At 45.1% G+C, this 20,537-nt stretch overlaps 1 protein-coding gene across 3 annotated transcripts in view; it reads right to left on the minus strand.

The window, feature by feature from the left end:
• Window positions 1–20,537, minus strand: part of LANCL3 (LanC like family member 3) — a 72,774-nt gene that overhangs the window by 7,909 nt on the left and 44,328 nt on the right. Inside the window, exons 3-5 of one of the 3 annotated variants that reach the window (XM_053312735.1) lie at window positions 17,948–18,145; window positions 13,169–13,376; window positions 4,154–5,677 (exon numbers count right to left, since the gene is read on the minus strand). In XM_053312735.1, the coding sequence (XP_053168710.1) occupies window positions 5,518–5,677; window positions 13,169–13,376; window positions 17,948–18,145 (566 nt within the window). In that variant the 3' untranslated portion in view covers window positions 4,154–5,517. Of the gene's footprint in view, window positions 1–4,153; window positions 5,678–5,844; window positions 7,776–13,168; window positions 13,377–17,947; window positions 18,146–20,537 lie in introns of those variants that run through there. The other 2 variants (XM_053312737.1, XM_053312736.1) reach the window with 2 other exon arrangements.

Raw genomic sequence — 20,537 nt, forward strand, 5'->3', positions numbered from 1 at the left:
GAATCTGAACCAGATTTGAAATGGACCAGGCATGTTCGGTTTTGCCCCTCCCCCAAATGGTGGGTCCAATTTGGATTCAGACTGGTTTGGGCCAAGTTCAGGGGTGCTGGGTACCATAAATTTTGTTTTTAAAAGTTTGATTTACCACTGTCAAGGGCTTTGGAAAACTCAGGGGGTGCTACTACAGCCATGGGGGTTCCAGCAGTTCCCCCTGCCTGCACTGGCCTCCCCCCGCCCAGTCTTCATGGGCCGGCTCAGCCCATTTTGGGGTTGTTTCGGCCCTCTACACATGGTGGCCATTTTTTGGGCTGCCACACATGTGCACAGGCCATTTGTGTGGCTGGGTCATGACCCAGTTACACAAATGGCCTGCACGTATGCGTGCTAGCCCCAAAATGGCCACATTACATGAAAACAGGGTCAAAATGGCCCCCAAATGGGCCGAGAAGCCATGGGGGGTTCCAGCAGATCCCCCAGACCCCACTGGTTTTCCCCCAAGTCTTCAAGGGCTGGCTCAGCCCATTTTGGGGTTGTTTCAGCCCTCTGCACATGGTGGCCATTTTTTGGGCTGCCACATATGTGCACAGGCCATTTGCGTGACCGGGTTATGATCCAGTTATGCAAACAGCCTGTGCACATGCACAATAGCCCCCAAATGGCCACAGTACATGAAAACAGGGCCCAAATGGCCCCCAAACAGACAGAGCTGACCCGTGGAGACTTGGAGGAGGGTGATGGGGAAGGGGAGCCACCAGAGACCCCCATGGCCACAGCAGAGACCCTCCTCCGAAGGCCTCCAAAGCCCTTGGTGGCAGTAAGTCAAACTTTTAAAAATGAAAAATTAATGGTACCCGGCACCCCCAAACTGGCCCAGATGGGTTGGCTCAACCTCAAGCTGCACCAGGCCCAGTCAGGTTCGAGGTCGAGCCCTTGAAATGAACCAGTTCGAGATTGAACCGGCTCAAGATTGAGCCAGTTTGCACATCCCTACTTCCTATCAATACATGTTACCTTGCCTAAAGTCTTGGTTAAAGTTGTTCTTTACTCAGGGCTGGTGCAACACAGTAAGCACGGACCACATCACAGGGGGTCAGCGATGTTGGGGGGTGCCCACAGCATGGGTGGCTATGTGCTCGCCCCCTGACAGCCAGGCAAGAGCTGTGGGGGGGCCTCAAAGACTTGCGGGGGGCCCTCCAAGAGTCCCCTCCCCTGCCAGTTCCTACTGTAGCAGCAACCAGCCCTCGATCTCTCTTGGTGCGGGGAGTGTGGCCGCGTGATCCCAGCTGTGGCTGCCAGCTGCCTGCCTCCTGAGTCCTAGGCAACCTGGTTGCTCACGTCCGGGATCTGCTGTGCGCAGAATCTCTCCAGTCTCTCATGTGATGAGAGGAGAGACTATGCAGCCAGCCCCACTGAAAAACACACACGAGGCAGGCAGCAGGGCAGGTGAGCGAGAGGGAGTGTTTGGCTGCCTGGCCCTGGCTGGAGTGTTGCTGCATGTATTAACTGCTCACTACTACGGAGGAGGAATCAGGAAGGAAGGAAGGCAAAAGAAACAACATAAACAAAAGTGAGCAAGAGTGCTGAGAACGACAAGGGAGGGAGATATGAGGAGAATGGAAGGGGCGGGGGGCAGGCTGATGGCTGGCTGGCTGGCTCTCACCAAAAACGGGATGAAGATACAATACAATAAAATGGGATTTTTAAAAAGCAAGCATGCAGGAGAGAACAAGTACAATGTGTGTGATCTGAGAAATCAAATGGAGAAAAAAATAAGGGAGATATTGAGGAAAGGGAGTGGGGTGGGCTACTGATTCTCACCAAAAAGGGGATGAAGATAACAAACTGGGATTTTTAAAAGCAAGCATGGAGCCAGAAGAGAAAACAAGTGCAATGTATGTGAATTGAGAAAACCAGTGGAGTTTATAAGAAAGGGGATGGGGTGGGAGCTGGGGGAAGCAAGGAATGAAATTGTGAATGGAGGAGATGGAAGAAGGGAAAGTAGGATGAAGACGGAACTAGGGGTGTGCACGGAACCGGCTGGTCCGGTTCAGTTCGAGTCTGAACTGGACTGTCCGGCACCCCCTTGACCTCCCCCCTCAGTTTAGTCTGGCGGGGTGGTTCATGTCTCTCTCTCTCTTATACACACACACACACTCTCTCTCTCTCTCTCTCTTATCCCCTCCCCCCACTGGCCTCCCTTAGTCCATAAATTGACCATTCGGCCATATTTTGGCCTCCCCCCCCAGTGCGGTGGCCATTTTGGAGGCCACCGTGTCTCCGCAATGGGCTTCTGCCAGGCCTGAGTTGCCTCGGACAACTCTCCTGGAGGGAGTAAGTTTTTTTAAAAATTAAATTTAAAAACCAACAAACTCACGAACCCCCAGTGGGGTTCGGTCCGGGGTTGGACTGAACAGAGGGTGGTTCAGTTCAACCCCAAATAGTTGAACCTGTTTGCACATCCCTAGAAGGAACTAGCAAGCAAAGAGGGATGCAGCCAGGCGCATCAAGAAAGGGGGGGAAAGGGAGAACATGACAGAGGCAGGCAGCAGTTCAGTGGAGTGGGGATGTTAAACATTGGGTGGGATCAGGACCCTAACCCCTGCTAACTTGGCAAAGAGGCACCTTTTAATGTGGTGATTCTCTTTATTTAGCAGGGGGAGAGTAACTGGCCCTATCGACCCCCAGTACAGTACTTCCAGTGATTGTTGCTGGTGTCCATCTTATGTTTCTTTTAGATTGTGAGCCTTCTGGGGACAGGGATCAATCTTATTTATTTATTATTACTCTGGGTAAACCGCCCTGAGCCATTTTTGGAAGGGCGGTATAGAAATCAAATCAAATCAAATCAATCAATCAATAAATCTTGCAGGCCAAGTAAACCATTCGATAAGGGGCTAAAACTGCTGAATAAATGATATTTTTTTAAAAAAAGACTTGCATCAAAATAAGACTTTGCAAATACGTTGATGTGTTTTTTTAAGCTGCCTTTCTCTCCTGCAGTGTCCCCTTTAGTTTTTTTTCATCTGTGTGCGGAGATGAGTTTTGGTTTGGGTGGCAGTATCAAGGCAGTGTGAGCGCACATGCGTTCAGAGTAGGGTCTTTCTGATTCAACCTGGAAGGGATCTAAAATTGGCTGAGTGGATATCAAAAAAATTGTGTGCATGTGAACACGCAAATGCCTGGGGTGGTGGTATAGCCTACCATTGATGAGGGAGGGTGGCACCAATTTCTAGGTTGCAGGGGGGGCACCCAAACCCCTAGCACCAGCCCTGCCTTTACTCAATAGCAGCCAGGGGTGGGAGGGGATCAATAAGACTCATGGCATGGGAGAAGGAGGCATTAACCCTTTGTCCTTGGCACAGTCCTTATCAGGATCAGGCCCCCTGGGCATTCTCTTTGTCCTTTTCTTCCAGGACAAATAGCAGCCATGTAAGATCAGGTTTGTGCTGGGCAAAGGGTTAAAGTGACACTGTGAACCTGATTTGGTTCACCCCTCCACATGACTGCTGAGTAAAGTGCTAATTTGGCCCTCAGTGAAGTTTTACATTATCCAGAGCATGGAGATCTGGACTACCCTGCTATGCTGCCTGCATGCCTGCCTGGGGATCGGAAGAAAGAGGTTCTGTTGAGCCCTGTAAGTATCTTCCACATGGTGTTTTAAGCAATCTGCAACTACATGATCACTAAAATTACACAATAGTTCACTAAAAGTAGACAAAATACATCAGAGCATTCTATAGGTCCTACTGAATCACACTAAAGCAGTCTGTAGTTCAGGCCACAAATACGAACAGCAATATTCAGTATAGTTCCTTACTTGCTATAATTAAAAGTATTACTTTGTTCACCGTAGAAGAGCTTTTATCTTAGCACTACATCTTTAAGCACAGTTCTTGCTAATCATTTATCTAGATGTATACTTGTGCTTTATTTATAGAAGCCCGCATCTTTTGAAGGAATATGATGGTGGAAGAAGGTCTGTAGCGGGACTGTGGCAGCTTCTTCTGCAGCCAAGCACTTGAAAGTGGGGAGGAAGCAATTTTCACTTCTCTCCCTGCCCTCCAAAAATCCTTTTCATTTCCAGAAATATGTCTCTGAGGGTTACTCAGCCCTCAGGGACATATTTCTGGGAGCGAAAAGGGCTTTTGGAGGGAGAGAAGAGAAGTGAAAATTGCTTCCTTCCTGCCCCCTTCTCACATGCTTGGCTTCAGAAGAAGCCTTCACCGGAGCCACACTCCAGCCTCTTTCTGAGCGTGCCAGTGCTTATTTCTTTACAATATGCTTTTAACAATAGCCATGTACATTTCTTTTGTGTGTTGCTCGGTTCAAATAGGTATTCATATTATTAGCTTTTATCACTGAAAATATATACTAAGCTACCTGATCATATATAATATGAGGAATGTAACTGTCTCTCCATACTCTCACTGCACCATTTACTAATCTAGTTACCGTATATTGTTTTTGTTTATTCTTTTCTGCAAGTCAAAGAGTTCTAGTTTTATTGTCCTCTTGCTTTATGGGCCAGATTCACTTCTCATTTACACAAACCATGAAATCTCATGGGTGGGGAATAATATATTTCACAAATTAAACTCTTAAGTTTTCAAAATGAGCCTCCCAAAATTAAGGCCTAGGCCTAACCAAACACTTTCCCAACATGAGGAAAATGTTTTTAGGCATGTATCTGTTTACATTAAAATCTGTATACATCCTGACCTTGTAAGTCTCCTAACTAGACAATTCCTAACTAAAGAATTGAGAGCTCTGCCCCCTGGAGCTTTAAAGACACATAGATTCATACGTGGTGTCAACCACATATGTCTTTTCAGGGAGACCTACTTCTCATCTTGAAGTCCTTGATGGTAAAGGCAGCCTTTACTGTATTTCAGTGCTTCAATTTTGTAAGCATATATGATAAAGATGACTGCTAGGTTCCAGAGCCTCTCAATACCCTCAGAGGATAATTTGTGTCTCAGATGTGCTGGAAAGTCAAATTTTATTGCTTGGCTTGCCAAATTTCTTCCCAAAAGAATTGACTTGGGCAGTTTATTTTTATGTATCACTTAAAAATTCACTTAGCAGAAATTTTGTTCCCTACTTGCATACTCAACAACATTTATTTTTGAAGTTTACCTTTTAACCAAAGCACCTTTTAAAGAAAGAATGCTCTCTTGATTTAGATGTTTAAGTTTCTCTTAAAAATTCTACTGAACTCCTTTCCCTTTTCAGTTTTGGAAAAATATTCTCTCTTTTCTTCCCTTTGTTCAAAATTGCTTCTTCTTATAATTACATGATCCCTTTCCTAAAAGCCCAGTAAACAAAACAAACAAACATATAAATAAATAAATAAATAAATTCACCTGCTCTCCCCGATGCCTGCCTAGCAACATTAAGGCTAGCATATTAGTTGTAACATTGAAATAGATGTATTATTTGAAAATCGCCTCCTTCATAGTAAAGTAACACTTTGCCTACTGGATGGCTATCCTGGCATGGCACTGTAAACAGTCTTCTTTACACAAAGACACTGAAGAGAGGGAACTCAGCCTGGTTAGGTTGCAGCAAGTCAACCAGGAAACATACTGTCCCTGAGAAACCTTCAAATAGGCTGTAAACACTTTCCAGTGCTCGGGAACCAGCCTTAAATTCTTCAGTAAACAAGAATTCAGCAAACCTAAGAGATATGCAAGACAAAGACAGTAATATCAATATATTTATATATCTGTATATAAACTATGATTAATTGCTATTTCAAGCTAGCTTCAATTTTGTTCCCAATTCAGAATTGTTCCCAATTCAGAACAAAACTTAACAAAATATATTGTTAAATGTATGGGGTGACTCACTGCTCAGTCTTGCTTTGTCTCACCTGTAGTATATTTATTAGGGATGTGCTAATTGATTCGACTCGAATCTGGCTGATTCAAGTATTTTGACTTCTAATCGAATCACTCCCCAAAGGGATGATTAGATTTGAAGTCAAATTGAATCAGACAGATTCTGATTGAATCTAGTTGAATCTATTCGAATTTTACTGTATGGGCTGGTGGGAGGGAGAGGGAGGAGCGCCTCACCTCAATTCAGTCAAAAACAAAGAGCCAATGGGGTGCCCTGAAATTACCTTTAATGTGCAGAGCCTGCAGCATGGGTGAGGTGGTGACCTAACCCGCCATCCCCCCTTTGACAAAGAAGAGGTGCAGAGGTGCCTTTGAACTGCTCCTGGTGGGAAAAGTAACTGCAGAACCCTCAGCAGGGGGAGGTGGTAACCTGACCCTGCCTCCCTCCTAGGGCTGCTGGCTGCTTTTTTTTTTTTTTTTTTTACAAAGAACAGTTGCTTTTGAACTGCTGCTGGCAGGAGCGGGTACGACTGCAGAGCTGACCAGACCCACCATCCCTCTCCCTGGCCAGTCACTCACACTGACTGACACCAGGCTAAGCCTTTAAACGGCCTCTTTGCAGGAGCTGGGAGGCCATTTAAAGTGATAGCCTGGTGCCAGGGGCATAGCTATAATTGAGCAAAAGGGTTCAAAGAACACGGGCCCCCAGCTCCTGAGGGCCCTCCAGCTCCACTCCTCCCTATTTTCTTCATTATCTCCCTCACTCTGGGGGGCTGCCAGAGAAAGGGATGAACACTGGCCCCCTCTCCCCTAGCTACGCCCCTGCCTGGTGCTCTTTTAGCTAGAACACCAGGGTTTTTACCTTCTCTTATTTTTAGGTTTCCCAGAGACAACAAAGAGGATGTTGCATAAGGAATGGGAATAAAGTGTCCTACCTTATTGAAATCAAAGAAATCTAAATTGCTTCCACTTCAGAATGGAAAATATAACAAAGTTAATTTATTTTTATTTTACTGATTGATTAAGGTTGTTGCCTCCTCCCCCCAGATTACTCAGAATAAGTCAGATGAATAAAAAGCATATATATAGAAACCAGAAACTTAATTTAAGAATAATTTTACAGTGATTAAAAATTCACCCCTACGCCCTTCTGTCTCTGGCTACTAAAAGCCAGCCTGAATTAAAAGTGAAGAACTGTTTCTGCAAGATATTCAAGTACAAGTTTGTACAAGAATTCCACATGTGGATGAGATTTCTCTCCCCTCGCTCCATCCTCCACCGGAATGGTGTTGCTGATTCCAAAACTGTAGGGAAGCTACTAAGAGCATCAGTCTTAACTTGGCATATGGCTAAGGAACAAGAAGGTGTTCTTAGTTGATCTTGCAGAGTGTAATGGGACATGGGGTAAATAAGCCTGTGTCTGTATGATTATTAAATATATAGGCCTACAAAGCAAACGAATAATAAATAATGAACTTTATTTGTTAGTCGCCCCATAAGAAATAGTTCTCTGGGCGGCTCACAACACAACATTAAAACATCCAATAAAAACACATAAAACACATCAAATCACAACACACACATACACCAATTTAAAAACTTATTTTTTAAAAAAATCAATTCTAAAAGTCAATTTTTAAATAGTGAACAGCTATAGCTGATGCTATAGCTATATAGCATACATAGCTAATTCTCTATTAAGTTGTAACATCTTATTTTAGAGGTAGCGTCCCAGAAAATAAAGATGTACGTAATACCCTTTATTCTATGTCCCCTGGTTAAACAGTTTCCAAACCATTCAATTGTTGGAATCAGAGAGTTTTCTCAGCCTCATGGAGGAGCTATTGTATTGCTAGAAGAAGCCTACTGTCTGATGACTGTGAATGAGTATCACAATAGTTTCGTTGAAGAGACACTTGATGGGAGTCTGGGACTCTGACAAAACAATATTAATGTTTAAAGACTGATGATTTCCTGAATGGGCAATTAATTCACTTTCAAACACAGAGAAAGCAGCAGCTTGGCAGTTTGGAAGCCACAGAGGCAGAGAGCAAAGGAGCTGTGTGAGTCAGCTGTGTTGCACTCTGAGAATCTCATATGGGGCAGTGGATCTAGGAGAAATAGTAGCTTGCTCTCACTTATGCTCTGCTTATATCTTTGTAAATAAAGCAACTATGTAAGTAAGTAAATCCCTTATTACGGTCTTTGGCCAGATATCAAAGCAACTATTAGGATGAAACCATGGATTTCCACGGCTCTCTCATCAAAACTGGTAGCACTACCTCTGGAACTTTTCATTGCTTGGAGACTGTGGAGGGAACAACAGTGTTCTCCATCTCTTTCTTTTCAGTGCTGAGAATTTTGGTTGACTGAAAAAGAGGCATGGTAATTTGCAAGAGTACTCCATGAAATCACTGTGTGATCCAAGGCTTTTATTGGTCATTATCAAGGATGGGAGGTCATTCTTTTTTCCAGTTGTGATTTCCCCCCCTATTATGGACAAAGTCACAGAGGGTCCTGGACTTACTTTCTCTTTCTTTCGACCTGATTTAGTGTAAGGTGCCAGTGCTGAGGAGAGATGGAGTCTCGAACCAGGACTTCAAGGAGACAGGCTCCTGTGCCATCAATGCTCTGGTCATCAATGCTCTGGCAAGCCAAGCAGAGTGAACTCTGGTCCAAGGGTGCCATCTAGGCTGAAGTACCAGCCTGCCTGAAATCCAATCAGCTGACTCCAAGGGCCAACTGTGAACTATCAAGCCCTATAAAGCCCAGGCCTTATGAGTTTGTGCTGCAATGTGAGCAGCACATCTTGAGCATGAGCACTCTACCTTTATGCCTGTTCTTCTTTTTGACAACTGCCTTATATTGTATCCCCTGTCTGGCCTTGACCACACACCTGCTTTTGGGCCTTTCAACCCAATATTGTTGCCTGGGAACTCAACCCCTGCCTGACTGTGCTTTTTGTTCTGCCTTCTCTGATCTATATTTGTCTGCTCAGGAACTTGAGTTTTTGCCAGGCTCTGATGAGGCAAACTGTCTGGACCTTGGATACTGGATTGACCTTCTCTGGAACTCAACCTTGCCTATTTCACATCATTCCCCGTCTTCAACCACCTCAGGACTGAAAGCCAGCTTCCCTGGACATCAAAACCTGCCAAGACTGGAGCAACCTCTGGGGAGGCCTCATATATAGCTCTAATAGAAATATAGGTTATTCTTTCTGTTGGAGTTCTAGTGCATCGACCTTTTGCACCAACTATCCTAATGACCACTAAGGGCATTGGGAGTAGAGATAGTGAGTGAGGGTCTCCCTAGCTGTTCCACCTGTCTCTACACTATGACCCCTGATCTGACTCTTCACTTCAGGTATTTCCTGTGAGAGTCAGAATCTCTTCCTTTCCTCTTAGAAAATAGATGGAAACATCTCTCTCCCCTACTTATTCATTATGTAGTTTTTTAGATGAAGGATTAGGTCTTTCCTATCCAAAGTTGTACTTCACCAATAAATCTACTTAGTATTTTATTCTACAAGAATCTCCATGTGTCTTTTCTAAATAGCTGCAACAACTAAACTCTGCAAACCGCTCTGTAACTGGAGTGGGTAGCTTCTTTAGTGCTGCTAATTAAGTGGGGGATAAAAATTACAACCCTCAACACTTTCAGTTGGCTCAGGCCTTGGGTAGCTGAGTAACAATACAGCTGAAGCAATCTTTGAATCTTTATTATGCCTTGAACAAAGGATTGCGAACATCTATATTATTAATTCTCCAAGACAGGCCATGCGTGGGGATGTGGTAGAAAGGAGATGATTGGCTGATAGAGTTTGCAAGCAGAAGCACCTGATGGGGCAGTGGGGATTCCATATGCAGATAGGGAGAAGGAGCCTGTGAGAGCAGAAGCACCATGATGATTGGGCAGTGGGGATTCCATATGCAGATAGAGAGGAGGAGCCTGTGGCTCTGTGGTGATTGGGCAGTGGAGATTCCCTATACAGATGAGGAGGAGGAGCCTGTGATGGTTAAGGTCAGTTGGAATGCAACTGTTACTGGTCGGAAGATGTTCTTGATTGTAGAGGAGAGGAATCTATATATATAAAAGGATAGCAGGCAGGGGTCTGCAAAAAGATGGGCCGTGAGGGAGGAAGGAGCCCCTTCAGGAGAAGGAGGCTGCCTTTATGTGAATTAGATGAGGAAACAAGATGAACAAAATCTGTTAACTCAGGGAGGGAGAAAGAGAAAGAAAAAAACATGAAGGGAGGGGGAAGAGCGAGTGGAGGAGAGAGAAAGAGAGAAAGAAGGGAGGGGAAAGAGAGACAGAAGGAAGGGCAAGGGATGGGCTTGAGCCCATGGCAGCACTAGCAGCAAGGAAGGGCCCAGTCAACCACTGCTGCTGTTTGGGGCTACCGAGGCCATTGTCAGAGGAAGGCAGGCAGGCAAGGGATGGGCCCGGGCCTGTTAGCGGCCTGAGGGGAACAAGCGGCTATGGTGGTGGCGGCAGCGAGGAATGGCCTGGTCAACCGCTGCTGCTGTTCCTGGAGGGAGGAGCAGGAGCGGGGTTCAGGTGAGGATGGGGAGGTCTCTGGGGATAGGGGGCTGCAGCTTGGCCAATAGGTGGCAGCAGTGCTGCAGCCACGACCAAGAAGGGTGAGAGGGATGGAAGCAACAGAACGGAGGAGGAGCAGGAGTAAAGCTCAGGTGAGCGTGGGGAGATCTCTGAGGTGAGGGGAGCAATCAAGTTCTAACACACAGATGCTCTAGAGCGTGCAAGAGTTCCAGCATTGAAGTGGAGAGAAATAATGGTGGCGGTCAGGATGCAGAGATGGAGGGCCGGCTGCCAAAACCCCACTGGCCAGAAGAGGTGGGTGGTCGACGAGCAAAGCCCCGCCAGCCAGGAAGAGGAGGCGGTGGCGGGGAGAAATAATGGCAGTGGCGAGTAGGTGGGCAGATGGCGAGCAAAGCCCTACCAGCCGGGAGGAGGAGGTGAGAGGTGGCGGGATGGCCTGGCCCTGGCCCGCCCAATGGGGAGAGCGCTGTGGGGGGAGAGAGCTTCAGGGGAGGGGAGGGAAGGAGAGAGCTGCAGGGGGAGAGCAAACGAGGGGCAGGGGGTGAGCAAGTGAATGAGGGGCGGGGGGGTGAGCGAGCAAGCAGCGGGGGGAAAGTGAGCGAGCGGCGGGGGAGAGCAAGCGAGCGTGGCAGGGGAGAGCGAGGGAGCATGTGGCGGGGGAGAGCGAGCAAGGGAGAGCACTGTGGGGGGGAGCGAGTGAGGGAGAGCGCTGCAGGGGAGCGAGTGGGAGAGTGCTGCGGGAGGGAGCGAGTGAAGGAGAGCGCTGCGAGAGGGAGCGAGCGAGCGAGAGCGCTGCGAGAGGGAGCAAGCGAGAGCGCTGCGGGGAGGAGCGAGCGAGAGCGCTCCGGGGGGACGCTACAGGCTCAGTGCACAACTGCACAGATGCTCTGTGTGGGGTCAGCTAGTGTAAGTTAATAATTTCTAACTATTAAGCTAGTGAAAGCAATAACTAAGATTTCCTAGTTTTGATGTTAGTGTCATGCTATGACTCTTGTGCTCAATTTTTAATGTATCTTATATGGCTTTTACGTTACATGATTTTGTCCTCTATTTAAAACCTTTTGACAATGGGCCTGCCTAACTGCTTGGTTTTTCACACTGATCAAAACGTGATCTTTAGAATTAATTGGCTAGGTTGGACCAGAAGATGGGGTTGTTAGGCATTACGGCTAGAACACATGGACAGTCCTAAGCCTACAAAACCGCCAGAGATGTGAGTTTTGGGCAGTATACAAATATGCTAAATAAATAATAGGAAAAATTTCCCCACAACTTGCTTTAGGCTTCCAGAAAAGCCAGTATCAAATATTTGGTGGTGGCAGCCTATAATAGTTTGCTTTTGCCAATGGTCAGTCTTTGTACTGATCTGTGCAGTGTAGATCACACAAAAGAGGTTCTCTTGGTTTTTAAAAGCGAGAAGTTTTCAACCTGATCACTAAGGTAAATGTTGTGTGTGAACAGGTTGTTCATCACCAGCCTCAAGGACTTATCCGCTCAACAGGAAGAAGAACCAACTGAGAATTGTTCCTATTTTTCTAATATGGGCCTTTCAGCAGGGTTTGAAATATAGTAATAACAGCAGGTTGGGTTGGAGCCGCGCCTCAGCTACTCATGACCAGATAGCCCGGGTTTGCAGAGCGCTCACTCCACAAACCCGGGCTTTGGGGAGGGCTACAGGAGTGGGTTAACCACTCGAGAACCACCAGGCTCGCAGCCGAGCCCGGTGGTTTTGACGATCAGCAAAAACCAGGCTAGCGGAGGCTAGCAGATTTTTGCTGATCGTCAGAATAGCCCCAATGTCTTCTTTACTATGAGCCCCACCATTCATTTAGATCATCTGGAGAGGTCCATCTGCGGTTGCATCGTCTGGTGGCTACCCAGGGAAGAGCTTTCTCTGTTGCTGCCCTAAGCCTTTGGAATGAGCTCTCTGAGAGTTATTCGCACATGGCTTCATGCTGCGGGGTAAATGTGAGTGAAGCCACTTTGAATCACACCCGCGGCATTCAGGAAAGCAGCCCCGCCCCTCTGTCCTTGGGTTTTGTTTTGGTGCAAGTTCACATTGCATGCCTCCGTGTTTTCCTTCTAGCCAGTGAGGGAGAGGAGGGAGAGATTTCTAAAGAGCTATATCAGCATTTATAAAAAGAGTATCCCTCTTGCCAGGCTAATGATTCTATGTTAGTGCCTCTTCCTATTTGTTCCAGCATTTTCAGAAAAACTAGCTTAAAATCAGCATTTTTAAAACCCAGAAATACACAGAGATAAGCTAGAAATCAGCAAAGCCCGATTTGTGTGTGGAGTTTGTCTAAAGATCTTGAAAGGACTTTGAGGTAAGTTTGGCTGGTGTGTGAACTCACACACTCTTTTCCAAAGGAGATTTAGGGTAACTGCCCTGTCTGTAAAGCCTCCTGCTTTTAAAAAGATCCATCAGAAGCCTTTATTCACTCAAGCTTTAAACTAGATTGTAGAATTATGGTCTGTTTTACATTTATTTTTAATGTTTTAATTCTTGTTTTAGTCTGTGTTATGTTTGTTGTAAATCACCCAGAGAGGGGAACTTGGGGCAGTATATAAATATACCAAATAAATAAATAAAAATAGACCCTTCTAAATGAGGCAATTGTCTTTAAACATAAAATAGTAATAAATGGCAAAATAACCTACATTAAGGAAGTACACCAAATGATGGCTAAAAGATGCTCTGTGTCTCAGAGGGGCCTTTGTAAAAGCACTACAATGTTTTGTTGAATCCCACCACCAGCACTAACCTTTGTGCTCTGTAGATGTATTTAGAATTCCCAGTTAGTCTGTATAGGAGCAGGAACACATAAGCACTGCCAGCCACTCCGTGACATATTCCAGGTCCTTTCTTTAATAGACCTTTCTGCCAAGTCAGTTCTCCACAGCGGATGCAGCTATCTAGATACTGAGGCTTCTTGGAAACCAAGTATGCTTTTGCAAACATGTATGCAATGCCTGGGGGAAAAGAGCAAAGAAATGTTTTAGGTGCCATTGAAGAAATAAAATATGTAACCGTTGTCTCAAAGCTATATTAATTCTCCTCTGTATATTTCTGGGTGCAATGTGCTAGTCAGCTGGCTGAGAAAACTAAACATGATTTTATTATTCCTTGTGAAAGCCAACCACTACTCACTCAGAAGACTCACTCCGCAGTGAAACAGCCTAATCACTCAAACTTCCCAGCTCTCCTCACAAAATACCATGTTTCCTTAGCCTAATTCCTTAACTGCCTTCTGACTGTCATTGCTGTTTCAATAGCAGCAATGTGCTGATAAACCCGCCCACCACCATTGGTTCCTTCCTTCTAACTTTAAATATTCCATTTTCCCAGTCCAGAATCACCTATATTTTGTTTTGTTTCCTTCCAGTTACTCATCACACACTATTTCCACATTAAAGCTTCCTGCACACCGGGGAGACCCGAGTTCAAATCCCCATTCAGCCATGATACTAGCTGGGTGACTCTGGACCAGTCACTTCTCTCTCAGCCTAACCTAATTCACAGGGTTGTTGTGAAGAGAAACCTAAGTATGTAGTACACCGCTCTGGGCTCCTTGGAGAAAGAATGGGATATAAAATGTAAAAAAATAAAAAATAAAAATATACCTTTGTTGGATGTAACTTATTTTGCCTACTTTAATTATCTTCAACCTGGTGTGAGGTAACTATTACTAAAATTACCCATGTTTTCCATTTTTGTCAAACGGTCTGTTATTTTGTGAAACAAAACAGCCATACATTCTAAGTATGGTGAAAGGTTTGAACACACATTATTGACCTATAAAGAAATGTCTCAAAATGCAGCAAATGGGTGTTGAAACCCCCTCAGCATACATCAATACAATTCCTAGTTCTTCATTGTTTTGCCTCAAACATATGTTTGTACTTTCCCCTAGAGTAAGTTCATATATATTGACATGGCCCGAGTTACCACATTATGCTGAAGCTGAATTCTGCATTACAGATTTTCTTTCCAATATTTGTAATTATTTCGGATATCTCAATTTAAATGCAGTACCATCAGCTTAACCGTAAAATGCCAGAAATGGAACTCATTTTTCACTCTCACAAATGTACCTCCATTTTCTTTTGAATCTTCCATGAATGCCTTGCAATTTACTCTAACACTTTTCATGGCCTTCCCTCCTGTCCCCAGCTGTCTTTTCCAGTTCCTTCCTATTGTTTTATAGGAAGCTGTCCTTGAGACTCCTCTTTTTAAAACTGGCTCCATTCTTTCCCCATTTTCACCTTTTCTTTTTGGAACTTGATCTGCAAACCTCTTGCTTCCCTTTTCCCACCTGCATATTTACATTCCTTTACACATTCTACCAACATTTTAGCTTTTCTATGGTCCACTCACTTTCCTAATTGCCTGTCTTCATCCCTCAGAAATTTTATTTCAGCTCTGTGAACCTTCCTATTTCTATCCATTTCGGATACTTTGATTCTGTATATTTTTTATCTTTTCCTTTATTTCCCTCCTCTTTTTGTCCTCTTTCGTATTACATATTTTAATGTGTGAGCCTTTCAGAGAGAGGTCTTTCTTTCATGTCTGCACAGTGCAATACTCTCTGATGAGCTGTGATTATTGCCATTATTTATTAATGTGCTAAGCACTGTACTGAATTTAAAACTGCTATAATCCCTGCTCTGAATAATATGGAAAGGAAGAAATGAAGTGAAGTGAGAAGACAAAGGGCTGAATGAAAGGTATTACAGAATTAACTGGTAGCTGAACTGGGACTTTGTGGAAGTGGGGATTTAAGGAAAGATTTTAGTCTGGCTGTCAACACCGACTCGACAGCACACTTTACCTTTACATGCATTACTGCAAACACTGTGTTGCTTTTACACTGGATGTGCAGGGGTACACAAATAGCCTGTGGGAAATGCACAGTGCCACAGGCTAGTTTGACATTCTGACCCACACTACACATAGAGATTCGATAGCTTGTGTGATTACTTAATTAGAATCTGCACTGCATCAACAGCAGTGTCTCTTCTCGGGCTGATGTGCCATAACAGTGCCATTGTAGATGTAAGAGCTACCATAGTCACCCAAATAGAAGATGACTCTGACTTTAAGACGTCCCCTTATACCTGTATTATACCTGTATTTGCCCAAAAGAAACAGGACTCTGAATTTATTGCATACACAAACACACACGGTTTCTAATGGCAAAGAACTTGGGGGGTGGGGGAACTAGTCTTAGATTCTGGAAAATCCAGTACAATGGCATAACGTTTACTTTCCTCTCATGTTGGGCCTATAGGTGCTGTGCTGGAAAGCAAGATGGCCAAACCAAGACATGTTGCCATTGGAGGTGGCAAATCTATCCCAAGCAATTGGACCATCTTTTTTCATAGGCCCTAAAAGCTGTTCACAGAAGCAGTTGAGTCACTGCCTAATGACAGAGCTAGCTCTGGAGGAGGAAATAGTGGAATGTGAGGTAGGTTTCACTCTAGTAATTGGCAGAAAGACAGGTGCAGGAAATGGAGAAAAAAGCTAACAGAACTTTACCTGATGTAGGCAAAGACTAGAAGCTTGAAGGCATTATAGTTATTACGAATGCCCCACTTTTCAAAAAAGTTCACAAAGCCGTTGAAATAAAAGAAATGAGAAAATGGTTTCCTATCCCCAAAGGGCTCACAATTTAAAAAAAATAAATCTCAGGGGAAATGCCAGCAATAGCCACTGCAAGACACACTATGCTGGAATGAATAAGGACAGTTGTTATCCCCTGCTAAATTTAAGAGAGCTACAATCTTCAAAACCACCTTAAGTGGCGCAGTGGGGAAATGCTTGACTAACAAGCAGAAGGTTGCCAGTTTGAATCCCCACTGGTACTATATCGGGCAGCAGAGATATAGGAAGATGCTGAAAGGCATCGTCTCACATTGCGCAGGAGGAGGCAATGGTAAACCCCTCCTGTATTCCTCCAAAGAAAACCACAGGGCTCTGTGGGCGCCAGGAGTCAACACCGACTTGATGGCACCCTTTACCTTTACAATCTTCAAAAGATGCCTCATTGCCTGGTTAGCAGGGGCTAATACTGAAACCAAGGGTGAAGAAATATTTGTAACAAATCGCCAGTGTCATTTGTTCCATGAGGGAAGAAGTCTTGAGAGAAGTGGTTGGAGGGATACTTCAGCTTTTCATTGCTGGCTCCAAATTATCAGCTTGCCCACCATGTTCTCCACCTCCCGCCCCAGATGCAAATTTGCAAGGATGGATATATATCTTGTACCCCTTGGAGGAAAGTAGATTGGGGGAGGGTGATTTGGAAAGGAAAAATGACTGAGACAGTAAGGGTGTGCTTGAGCACCGTTTTGGTGTGGGGAGAGGAGGGGGAACTTTAAGGAAGAGGACAGCAGGTCCTTATCTGCTCTTTGCTGCCCCATGCAGCTTCCTGCAGGGGAGATGCTCAGCCAAAGAACCTGTGCATGGCACCATGTCTGCGCCATGTGCGTGCTGGCATTGCACGCTGGTTCTTGGGCTGAGCACCTCCCCTGCAAGAAGCTGCATGGGGCAGCAGACAGCAGGTAAGGATGTGCTCTCCTCTTTCTTAAAGCTGCCGCTCCCTGCTCCCTTCCCCGAGCCAAACCAGTGCTCAAACTGTGGTTCGAGGAGCACACCCCTATGAGACAGACTTCACCTATTAAAAACCACCTGAATCCTCGGAGTTGTCCAGGGACTCCAGAGCAGTAAGATCCTACCTGCAAATTAGCACATAGTGAGGCTGTTCTCACACGCAGCCTAACCCAGACCAAGGAAGCCCAGGTTGGGTTAGGCTGCACATTAGAACCTCAGGCCTGATCCCGGCAGGGCAGTGCCACCTAGCCCAGCTTTGTAGCCCGGCTCTTAGCTGCAGGCACACAGTGCAGATCATCTGGGAGTGTGGTCTGTGCTCCCAGAAACAGGCAGCCATCTCTGGGGTGGAGGGAAGAGAAGGTGAGTTAAACCAGCCCCACCCCCGTCCACCCAGCCGTGTGAATGACCTCACTGATTGTCAGCTTGCTCAATTCTCTCCATATTTACTCAGCAGTAAGCCCCATTCTTTCAACTGAACTTTCTTCCAAATAAGTGTGCTGCTTCTGGTCCTTCAGTTCCCACACATTCTCAATATTTCTTTCTTAATATTAAGCAATGCCCTTGTCTCACTTCCAACACACCCACCCTCTGAAATTCCTGGTGACTAAGGGAGCAAAGGATAGGACTAGCCTCAGGCTTTGGGTTCTTGCAATGCCAGTGAACTCTGTTACAGTCATGCAAACAAGCTATACTGCAGTGCATTTGCATGTTAATGATCTCTGTAGCAATGGTACCGCCAACTGTTTTGAGAGCTTCCTCCACTGCCTGATCTTCCAGTCATTTCAGTAATAATACAAATATTTAAGAGATGACACTATTCAAAATGTGTCTGCCTATTATCAAATGTAAGATCAGCGTGCAATGAAACTGTGTGCAATGGTGTTTTAATGGCTAATTTCAGGCATCTACTTCACAGCATCTATATGAGAAGAACCTGGAGCTCCATGACACCAGTGTACAAGCTCGTTCTCCCGTTCAATCATCTCTCCTAGTTCTGGAGGCCAGTTGCAATTCTGCTCTTGATCCATAAGGAAGTCAACACTCTGCCAGACTAGTTCCTGATCAGCGGGTGGGAGATATTCATAATAGGAAAGCAGCATCTGGAGGATGGATGAAAGTCCATGAGCAGCCCCTGTGAAGAAGAAAAATAGTCATATAAGTAGTGCAGGATATTTGCCTTTTGGAGTGGAAGTTGTGATTTGGGGGGAGGATGACACTTTCACTCAGTCAAAACCATTCCCTTGCAAAACAAATGTAGTGCCAGACAATGCATAGAATGGCCCCTCCTCCTATTCTGGAGAGCACTTTTCCAAGAAAGGAAGAGTGAATGTGGATAGTGCTACTACTGAAGCAAATGCCCCTTCAAAGGAGGTGATCAGCAGTGTGATACAAGTCCCTCCCTTTCACTGGGAAAAGTATTTACCAACACAACAGATGGGTTCACAGCACAACCCACTGCAAGTCAGTAAGTCAGTAAGATGTACATTAAATGGGACACAAGAGCATGCGCTCCCAGTGGGTGTGTCGCTTGAACCAACCCAAATCCAGTTCCTGTGCCACATTACTGACGTCCTCTCAATTTCCATCAACCTCTGTAACCACGATTTGAAGTTGGGCAGAAGAAGATGAGAAACTGTCAGTAATGTGGTGTGGGAACTGGATCAGGGAAGGTTCAGATGTCACACTTTTGTGTCCTGACATGTTACCAGCTTATTGACTTGCATGAGATTGTATGAACTTGCTCAATATGTCAGTCTGTGAACTGTCCCCCTTTAAAGTGGCAAAAAGGTAAAGTGTGCTGTCGAGTTGACCACAGAGCCCTGTGATTGTCTTTGGTAGAATGCAGGAGGGATTTACTATTGCCTCCTCCCACGCAGTATGAGATGATGCCTTTTAGCATCTTCCTATATCACTGCTGACCAATATAGGTGTTTCCCATAATCTGGGAAACATATAAGCGGGGATTCGAACTGGCAACCTCTGGCTTGATAATTAAGTTATTTCCCCACCGCACCATTAGGTGGCTTGCCACTTTAAAAGCAGGAAACGTTTTTTCTCCTGTTCTTGTGTACCCCTCAAAGATTACTAAAATAGGGTCCCTGTTTGCATAAAGGTGAAAGATTTTGCACAACACACACACACACACACACACACACACACACACACACACACACACACACTTTTTTGCTTAGCAGCAAAAATAAGATTTCTGCTTGCTTATGCACCCATTTCAATGTACCTGTCAGGACCAGAGCCCCTCAGACCAAGCTTTCTAGACTTGATTATTCTAGTGTATCAGGTCCACCTTTTGCTTGCTGTCCCTTTGTGGTCTATTTTGTTGTTCTATATAGAGTTCTCCTAAGAAATCCAAACAGATTTTGCATCAAAAAACCTCCAATCCTAGTATAGTGTTATTTGGCTTCTGGTTTCCTCTATTGGTTGGTTTTGTTTCTGCTTCTCTGTATTTTGAAATCCTTTCTCTTAATTTGCAGGTCTCCAGTCTGGAACCCTATCCACCTGTCACCTAGAATCCTCTAATCTTATCTGAGATTTTCAAACACTTTGCCTTCTCCTTTTTTTCTTTTTCTCTGTATTTTGTTTTACATTGTTTATGTTTTAATCTTTGTTGTATTTCACCTTGGGATGTCTCTTGGCAGGAAAAGAGGGACAAATATTTTAATTAATAAGTAAGTAAATGTATTAAACTTGACTTAGGATAAAACTCATCTAGCAGAACAGTACCATTACTTAGAAACTGTAGATTATTTGCATCACTCAAACACTTGAAAACAATCTGGGGGGAAAATAGTTAAAACCTTCAAGGTGTTTTGAGTGGGGGCATTGGGGGCTATCTGGCCAGCTAACAAAACCTACAAGACCCCATTTAGAAGACTGCCTATTTGCTCAGAGCATCTTAAGCTGCAGTGCATCTGCCCTCTGCTTGTGGCCACTGAAAACTGAACCATAAAGACTGACTTGTAAGATCCTACTGAAAGGTTGGTCCTGCTTCACAGCAGGGAGCTGGACTAGATGTCCTGGTGTTCCTTTCTGTTTTCTGTAATATAAATGATATTCTTAGATTATGCATTTGATCATTGGTCAATTGCAGAAGCAAAGACTGCACATATTAGCCACATGGGTTGTCTGTTTACTATGGATGGGTTCAGACAACTACTGGCAAGTAAGTTGGTGGGAACCACTGGCCCCTTGCAAGCACACACTCTCAGAGCTGGGTCTCATGATCAGTGAGACCCAGTTTGTGCAGCAAAGCGGGGAGAGCAGGCTAATCCCAGTCTCCCTGCACATGAGCAGGGTGGGAGCCCTGGGCGGCTGGATCGGCTGCCCACATGATTGATGGCTCCATGACGGAACCGGCGGGGGCCAGGGGCCGATTGGCCCCTGGAAGCTCCAGCATGCCCTGCACGAGTGCACAGGGCATGCTGGTGATACCCCCGGAACTGGCAGGCAGCTTTTTGCCTCCCCTCCAGGGGTTTCCTCGTGAGTAGCCACGGCACAGAGCCATG

This window comes from Hemicordylus capensis, chromosome 3, assembly GCF_027244095.1.
Source record: "Hemicordylus capensis ecotype Gifberg chromosome 3, rHemCap1.1.pri, whole genome shotgun sequence".
NCBI classification, from domain to species: domain Eukaryota; kingdom Metazoa; phylum Chordata; class Lepidosauria; order Squamata; family Cordylidae; genus Hemicordylus; species Hemicordylus capensis.